The following is an 8,417-nucleotide window of genomic DNA, read 5'->3' as shown; positions in this document are numbered from 1 at the left end:
CCAGGACACGTGCGAGTGGCACTAGCTGGCAGGTAAGCGCCTGCCTTCTGCTCTCCTTCGGCGCGCGGAGAGGGGTGCCCTGGCACCCCGTCCCCGGGGATGCTCTCCTCGCTCTGCTGCTGCTGCATCCCCTCCCTTGCTCCTCTGCTCGGCGCGTGCTGGGGAGCCGAGTCCCTTCTCCCCCCTCCAGGTGACCCCAGCCCCTCCTGGGGCTTGAACTTGGCAGCCCCCCGTGCTGGTGAGGGGCTCTCCGATGTGGTTTTGGTGCTGCACGTTTCGGGGTACCTTTCCTCGGGCACGCGTGTGTGTGGCTGTGGGGTCACAGCCTCTCCTCTGCGCCTCGATGTCTCGCTGGAGTTTTGCCACCCCACCCAGAGCCACCCATCCTGCTGGGGACGGACCCCTGTGAGCCCCCAGTTCTGCAGGGTGGTGGCTTCCCTGTCCCCCCGCAGTCACCTGCGTGTGCCTGCTCCCCCTTGGCAGGGGCACGGCCGTCCTCACCCTGCAGCCTCCATCCCACTCCCCTGGGAACCAGCTGCCCCCTCCTTGAGGCACAGAAAGATGCCAGCCCCTCTGCCTGCCTCCTGCTGCTCCCCACGGCCTCTGGGATCTGCTCTGGGGACCGTGGTTCATCCCAGGAATCCACAATGGGTGGAGGACACGGGTCCCCTCAGCTCCTCCATCCTTTCAATCCCCCCATGCGCTTCTTTTCCCTCCCGCCCTCCCCAAGGGTGCCCCCAGGCACCGTGGCTGGTGCCCAGCACCGCAGCGTGCTCCTCTCCATCGAACCTGTGCTCAACACTCCCCTGACCCCCGGGTCCCCTCCTCGCCGAGGACACAAGCCCGCAAACTTCCCCGTGGCCACGTTTTTCCCGGAGGACCCTCCCCGTGGCGTTTTCTGCAGTGGTGATTACGTGCGGCTCTTGCTGGCGCTTGCTCTCCCTGCAACTTGTTGGTTAACTTGCCGGCTCCTCCGCCGGGCGCGGGGTGGAGGCACCTGCCCTGGCGCTGAGCAGAAGCAGCTTTATTTGGTGCAACAGGTGCCTCGGGGACACCCTTGGTGCCGCGGGACGTGCCACCCCCGGCGCTTAGCATTGCTGGGGAGATGACCCCTGCGGTGTGCTGGTGCATCGCTGCCTCTGAGTCCTGCCCAGGCAGCTGCAGAGGATGCTCGGGGGCAGCTGGCTGTGCTCTGGGGGTGCAGGGGCACCCCGGGGTGGGGGGGCAGCTTGGCCAAGACCCCCTGTGCCTTCCCCAAATCGTGCCCTGGGAGCGGCGGTGCAGCGGCGTGGGTAGGCAGGCTCAGCCAGGCGGCAGCTCCGCTCAGAGCACTGCAGGGCGTTCGCCGGGCCGGCGGGGCTTGTTTTCCAGAATATGCCAAATTATTCATGTGCTTTTCCAGCGCGGTGTGGGAGGGCCCTCGCTGCTCAGCTTTGCTTCCAAGCGCTGCTGCGGGCCGGGGTCCCGTGCTGGCGTGGTGCGGCACCACAGCTCGTCTGCCGCGCTCTCCTGGAGCCTGGCGCTCGGCCGCCACGCTGCAAAAACCCCTCGGCGTTATCCTTCCATGGCATTTGCGTGGCAGGAGGGAGATCGGCTCTTTATTTATATATTTTTTTTTCCCCTAAAAGAAGTGACATATCCCTGGGTGAGTGCGTGGAGCTGAGCCCCCGTGGCCGCTGCCTGTGTGGCTGCCAGCCTGCTCCGAGTCGCCTACCCTGGGGCTTGCAGCACGGCACGGCAGCTCTTCCCTTCGAGCTCCTGAGGGCAGGGCTTTCTGGTGATGAGCTTGTACCCATTGTGTGAAATATTGGGGAAAAAGGGGCCTTCAGAAGGCGTTCATTTCTGCTGGGAAAGGCAGAAGCCTCTCGTGAGGCTCAGTGGTTGTGCCTGCTGGAGAGGACCTCGGTGCCACCTCGTTGTGCGCTACGGCACGCTGCCCAAAATGCCCTGTGCGCATTGCCAAAACGCCCTGTGCCCAGAAGCTCAGGGCTTTGGGCCACGCCAGCCTCGTGGCAAGGTCTCCGTGGGTGGAAGCGCTGTGGCCGGGCTGGTGTCGGTAGCGGTGGCCCTGCGAGCCGCTCTCCTCCTCGGAAGCCTTTCGGCAGGGCCGGGGGAATTTGTGCGCATCTGGCCCGCGGCACCCGGGGCCGGGATGGAGCGAGGGGAGGAGTGGAGGCTCTTCTTCACCCAGCTCCAGTTGACTAGGTAATAGGGCTAAAAATAACCGGTGATTCAGGCCTGGGTATCTGCTGGGTAACTGTATAATTATAACCAGCAGCCTCTGCAGTTTGGCTTCCCGGTGTAAATAGGGATGATGCATGGAGGGGAAGGAGGAGAAATACGGTGAACCGGGGCTGGGATTCGGCTCCGTGGGGAAGAGCGAGTCTTTGCCGAAAGCCCGGCTTGCTACCTCTGCTGGAGCTGCTCTTTTCTCTGCTCACGCTCAAAACGCGAGGCAGCCGCTGCTCTGGCTGTGGGAACATCTCCTCCTCGCTTCTCCTCTCCTCCCGAAACAAAGCCCCGCTCTGCCGGCCAGGCCCTTAGCCCTGATTTCATTTGTTTGCCTTTCTGGAGAGCCGCAATTCAGTTAGCGCACGAGATGGGCTGCAGCTCCTCTCTCTGCTCCGTCCTTCATCCGCTTAATCGCATTTGACCTGGACAAGATCCCTCTCCCTCCCCAGGAGGCCCAGATGACAGGGGGTGCCATCTCTGGCTCCGTCCCCAGCCCGGCACCCCTTGCCAAGCCTTCCTCATCATCTTCCTCCGCACCCGCGGCGACCTCCCTGTGCCCATGGCTGCTCTTGGTGGCCACCCCGAGGGATGCGCGTGCCACATGGCAGCGATTTGGGGCGAGCGGGCACCCCCACTTGGGCACTGTCCCTTGGGGACAGCGGTGGCCTCTTTGTCCCCGTCACCTTCCCCCCCGCCACCATTTCCCTGCGGGAAGAGCTCCGCCGCGCCGCGGCACCTCCTGGCACTACCCAGGGGACCTCTCCTCTCCTCCGGGGCCCTTTTTTTTTGGGGGGCCCTTCGTTCATCCATCGGGGTTTTTGCAGCGTCGCCGTCCGGGGAGGGGCGGGTGGGCGCAGCGGCAGGGCCTCGCTGTGACAGCCGGGGCTGGAGCGCGGCCGCCCGTCAGATGGCGAATTGGAGCAGAGGCAGCTGTTGTCATGGCGACGCCAAGTTGCATCCCGTTGCTGCGGCGACCAAAGTTAAAAAACTGATGTTAAGGCAGGAAAATCACATGATGCCGTTCTTTTTTTTTTTTTTTTAAAAAAAAAGGGGGGGGGGGGGGAAAAAAAAAAAAAAAAAGGTTTGGTTTCCAGTTCTGAGGAGAAGACTTCTCCCCGGAGCTGCCTGCACGTGGCAGGCAGGCGCTTGCGCCCACGTCAGTGGGGGCAGCTCCGGCCCGGCCGCATCCTGCCGGGCTCAGCCTTCGGGGGGCTCCTGGGTGGGGACCAGGCCTCCGTGTCCTACAGGCAGGAGTAGCACCACCCGTGGGTGCGGATTTGGGGCTGGCCAGGAGCGTGGTGTGGGGATGGGGACACCCAAAAGGCGCCCGGTGGGGATGGCTCTTGGCAGCTGTGGAGCGGGTCTGGGTGGGGTGGGGCTTGGTGCCAGCGGGTTGAAGCCCCCTGGAGGTGTAGGAGCTGAAGCTCCATCGCGTTCACAGCTGGGGAGCAGGGAAAGCCCTGCAGGGGAGCGGGTCCTGGGGGAAATGCAGGGATCTTTGGGGAATGGAGACTTTGGTTTCTAGGAGACGGGCTGGGGGATGCTGGAGGGGCGAAATCGCTCCTGCCCTTTGGAGGCTGGGCCCTTGGAGATGCCCAGGAGGCTTCTCTCTGCTCCTTCCACCCCTACTGGCCTCAAAAGCAGGGAAAAGCACGAGCACCGAGCTGCTCCTGCTGGCAGGGGAGGCGAGGGGAGCTCCCTGCGGCTCCCAAACCTCTCCCGGACCCGGGGAGGGATTTGCGTCCCACCCAGCCGCTTGGCGAGGTCTCACCAACGCGCCACCAGCGTCACAAATCCCGGCTGGGAGCTGGGCACGGCCTCCACGTGAGCGATATCTGCTGGGTGGGGATGGCAGGGTGAGCTGGGCATCACCGCCACCCTTGGGGACATGTGTTGGGGACACGGGTTGGGGACAGCGTGGCCTCGGGGCACCTTCTCTGCCCCGAGCGCACCAGGCTGCAGGTGTGCAGGGGGATTAGCAGAGTTGCTAAGGAAACGAGTCAACTATTCAGGGGCGAGAGCGTGGATAAAGGAGATAAATCAATAAGGGAACCTATTTTTATCGGCTCCCTAATGATCCTCCCGGAGAAGCCAGACGAAGGAGGAGGAGAAGGCTGGAGGGAGATGGGCTTTCGTTGCTGGGCTGGGAGGGAGGTGCTCTGTGGTTTGGGTGGCTGGAAGGTCAGGTCGTTAACGCTTAATGAGAGAGGAAATGATGTGACCGAGTGCAGTCCGGCCCCGAGCTGGGAGGACGCTTGCTGCTGTGTGGATATTTTCCCCCTGCTTTGGGCAGCTGTTCCTGCTGGCCCTGGGGGAGGCTTTTTTTTTCCCCTTGGGCTCCCCAAACCCAGCATGTCAGGGGCTGTAGGGCACGGTGCCACGGCCCCGGCTGTCCCATGTTGGAAGAGCTTGGGTCTGAGCTGGCCGAGCACAGGGAGATGCTGTGTACGTCTGGACCCTCTGCACAGGACCCGTGCACCGCAGAGGTCTCTCCCAGTTTGTTTTTACCTCCCCGACTATTAATTTTCCCTGAGTGGCCTTTTAAACGCCTTGGCTGAATCTGTTCTGGCTCCTCTCCCTAAATAAATCCCAGCTCCTGCGAGCTTTGGTTGGCTGCCCCTCCTGGCAGCGATCCTGCTCCGGTGCCCGTCCCGCTGACACCGGTGACGGTGCCCACGTGGCTGCGGGGTTTGGCAAGGTGCTCGGGGGTTTTGGTGCTCGGTGCCCACCGCTGCTGTGCTGTGACCTGCCGTCAGCCCCGGGTCTGGGCTGGGATGTGGGATGTGTCTAAGCACATCCTCCCGAGGAGGCACGTGTGGTCTCTGCGAAGGGTGGTTGCTGGTGGCCAATGCCCAGCGTGGTGCCGTGCCTGGTGCCCTGCCTGGCCCTACAAGGAACAGCCCCAGACCCTTTTCCAGGTGAAGCCCAGCCTGTCTTCGTGCCCGTGTCCACTCTCTTTGCTCCCACCGCCAGCACCATCTCATTCCCAGCCCAGCAGGGCTGCTTGGCTAGATGTCCCCCTGCCTTGGGAGGGGGTGGCGAGGCTCAGCACATCTCCACCAGGGAAGGTCCTGAGGGCTCCCAGTTCCTTCATTGCCCCTCTTTTTGGCAAACAGAGTGGAGGGCGGCTTCTCCCTCCTGCCTGGAGGTGAAAGCCAGGCTCTGTGCACGCTGCGGGGGGATAAAAGGGTGGAAGGGAGGCAGCTGGGGGGGCCCGCAACTCCGTCCACCTCTCCTCTGCTCCTTGACTCCCTCGCACGCCCTTCGAGTACATGATCCTGGCCACCATCATCGCCAACTGCATCGTGCTGGCCCTGGAGCAGCACCTCCCCGAGGACGACAAGACGCCCATGTCGCGGAGACTGGTCAGTGCCGGCCGAGAGCACCCCCTGCTGATTTCGGCTGGTTTTTGGGGTGGTGGGGCAGGAGGGGACCCCGCCAGCCTCCTCCCCCGTGGAGAGGGTCCGGGAAGGTATAAAAATCCTAAAAAGTGGGGTGGGGAATGAGCAGCTTGAGTGGGTCACAGCCCCTGCCTCGGGTTTCCAAGGTTGGTGCTGGCCGAGGAAGGGATGGGAGAGCTCCCGAGGGGGAGGAAGGGACTGGGGATGGTGGGATGGGACTGGGGGAGGTGGGATGGGGCAGGAGCTGGGTGCGATGCGAGGCGAAGCCACCCTGCATGAAATGGCTGGTGCTGTTTGCCCCGTGTCCCCCCCCTCACCGCGTCCCCCCATTCCCCTCTGGCAGGAGAAGACGGAGCCGTACTTCATCGGGATTTTCTGCTTCGAGGCTGGGATTAAGATCGTGGCTCTGGGCTTCGTGTTCCACAAGGGCTCCTATCTGCGCAACGGCTGGAACGTGATGGACTTCATCGTGGTCCTCAGCGGGTGAGTCGGGCGGCGCGGGGACACCGCTGCGGCCAGGCAGGGGACACGTCCAGATGGTGCCACGAGCTCCAGGACACGGGGAAGGGCCACGCTTGGCTGGTTTTGATGGTTTCACCGCCAGCACCCGCCAAGCATCGTGCTCTGCCACCCAGCTGGGCACGGGGCGAGTTTTGGCGATGCTTATGGGGCAGGAGGAGGATGGAGCACGGGCTGGGGGGCAGCTGAGTGCCATATGGGCCAGGCGCCACGAGGGGAGGGAGAAAAGGATTTCTGCTCCCCCAGGTGCTTCCCAGGGCTTGGGACCGAGGTCTTGGTGGGGTCCCGCAGGTGTCGCTTGTTCCCGGCAGCAGTGCTGGGGGTGGCAGAGCGCGATGCGTGGCGGGGGCCGGTTGTGTCACTGCTCGTGTCACCTGCTGGGGACGTGGCCCAGATTTGAGCCCTGCTTGGGCCGTGGCGAGCTGTGCTGGTGGCACAGGAAGGAGCAGGTGGCTGCGTTTGGGTTTGTGCTTGCTGATGGTGGCAAAAGGCTCGAGTAGAAGTGCCTCGGGGTGACAGATGGAAACTGAGGCACGGCAGCCAGGCGTTGTAGCCGGGGTTCTGCTGAGCTGCACAGCCCTGTCACCTGGCCTGCAGCCTGCTCCTGCGCGGTGGCACCGCGTGGGACGTGGCAGGAGGGGCTTGGAGGGGACGCTGAGTGTGGCGCTGCCGTGGGACGCGGCGATGGGCTCTGCGTGCCCCGGGTGGAGAGGTGTGGGTCGGGAGGAGCGTCCTGGTGCAGCCACGGGCAAGGAGCTGGGCCAGGGCCAGGCCCTTCTGGTGGCACCTCTGGGGCAGGGACCGGGGGACGAGCCGCGGCGCAGGGCTTGCATCCACCCGAAGCAGCAAAGCGGTGACGGGGAATGCCCGCGGGCTGCAGGCTGGCCCAGCCGGGCATCCTTTGGGGCTCAGAGCCAAGGGGAAGCGCTGTGTTTGGGGGTGGGGACGGGGCCGACGGGAACCTCTCCTGCGGGTCGGGGCGGGCTGGCTGCGGCCGAGCTGGTGCTGAGTCAGCGCTCAGCAATTACTCACCCGCCAGCTCCCTCCCGCGCCGGGCCCCGTGCCAGGGAACCGATCGCCCGTGACGGGCTGCTGGTGTGCCCAGAGGTGCCAATCCCCCCCCAGCACGCTTATGAGGCACAGAGGGGCGGCTCCTTTCCCCCCCGGGGAACCCCTTTTTTGCCCCCCCCATCTGAAAAAACCACCCCCCCCCCCCCCCCCCCTGTGCCGCTTGCGCTTGGAGAGGTGCGAGCAGAAGCGGCAGCGGCGCCTCCCTGCACCAGGAACTCGTGCGTGTGTTTGGTCCCCCGAATTTTGGGTGAATTTCTCCAGCAAGTGCCACTGGGCTGGTGGGCAGCCTGCAGGCAGCCCATGGGGGAGGCGAGAGCTGCCTTGGGTGGGTGGCAAATGGGATCTCTGCGTGGGGTCTGGAGATGGTGCTTGTGGCCCAAAATCTGGTTCGTGTGCCTCTGGACAGAGGGCCAGGGGAGGGAACAGGGAGGACATCCACGGGAGCAGGATCTGTCCCGGTAGACCCAGCATCACACTTGCTGGCCCTTGTCCCGTCCCTCTGCGGGTGACACTCCCTGCCTGGGTTTATTTCGCCGTGTGTCTGGTCGGAGAGGTGCCTCATGCTGCTGGCATCACGGCCCAGGCACCTCGTTGGGGTTCCCATGGGGGCCCAAATTACCCCAACAGGGGGCTGCTAAATGAGCAGCCTCCTGGGACCCTGCACAGGGATGGATGGCACCTCGGGTTCAACCAGTGTTTGCTTCGTATGTCAATAAACCCGGGTTTTTCAGCTCAGTGGAAATCAACGCCCACCCAAAACTCCCTAATGCTAAAGCTTCCACCGGGGAACTAATAGGCACGCTTATAAACCTGCTCCGTTTATAACCTCTGGTTTCCAAATCACCATCGCTGCCTGAAAAACAGCCTGTTCTCCCCCGGCCAAAAATACTTTTCTCAGAAAATGTGCAGTGAGCTGCCTTCACGGGTTTTGGGGCAGGACCGCGATGGGGACGGGGATGCTCGCCCTGCGCCGGCCAGGCCTGGCCGGGCACCGATGCTGAGCTTGGGACCTGCTTGGTGCAGCATTTCCTGGACCAAAAAGGGGGGAAACTGCTCAGAAATGGTCAGAAAGGGCTGGGGGATGGTGGTCACTTCTTAACCAGTGGTTCCTGAGAGGGAGAGGTTGGAGGTTAATGGAGCATCGGTGATGGGAGCGTCAGCTCCCTGGGCAAGGGCTGGGTCTGGAAGCAGTGT

General features: G+C 63.7%; 1 protein-coding gene across 13 annotated transcripts in view; it reads left to right on the top strand.

Annotated features, from left to right (window-relative positions):
* Nucleotides 1-8,417, top strand: part of CACNA1E (calcium voltage-gated channel subunit alpha1 E) — an 80,481-nt gene that overhangs the window by 10,327 nt on the left and 61,737 nt on the right. For all 13 annotated transcript variants that reach the window (XR_004752828.1, XM_035333094.1, XM_035333095.1 and 10 more), the window contains exons 3-4: nucleotides 5,492-5,597; nucleotides 5,977-6,116. Coding sequence is in view for 12 of the 13 variants with exons in the window: in XM_035333094.1 (XP_035188985.1) it covers nucleotides 5,492-5,597; nucleotides 5,977-6,116 (246 nt within the window). In the remaining variant the exon portion in view is untranslated. The remainder of the gene's footprint in view (nucleotides 1-5,491; nucleotides 5,598-5,976; nucleotides 6,117-8,417) is intronic.

The sequence above is a fragment of the Oxyura jamaicensis genome, chromosome 8 (assembly GCF_011077185.1).
Source record: "Oxyura jamaicensis isolate SHBP4307 breed ruddy duck chromosome 8, BPBGC_Ojam_1.0, whole genome shotgun sequence".
Lineage (NCBI taxonomy): Eukaryota > Metazoa > Chordata > Aves > Anseriformes > Anatidae > Oxyura > Oxyura jamaicensis.
This window is presented reverse-complemented; position numbering and strand designations above follow the sequence as displayed.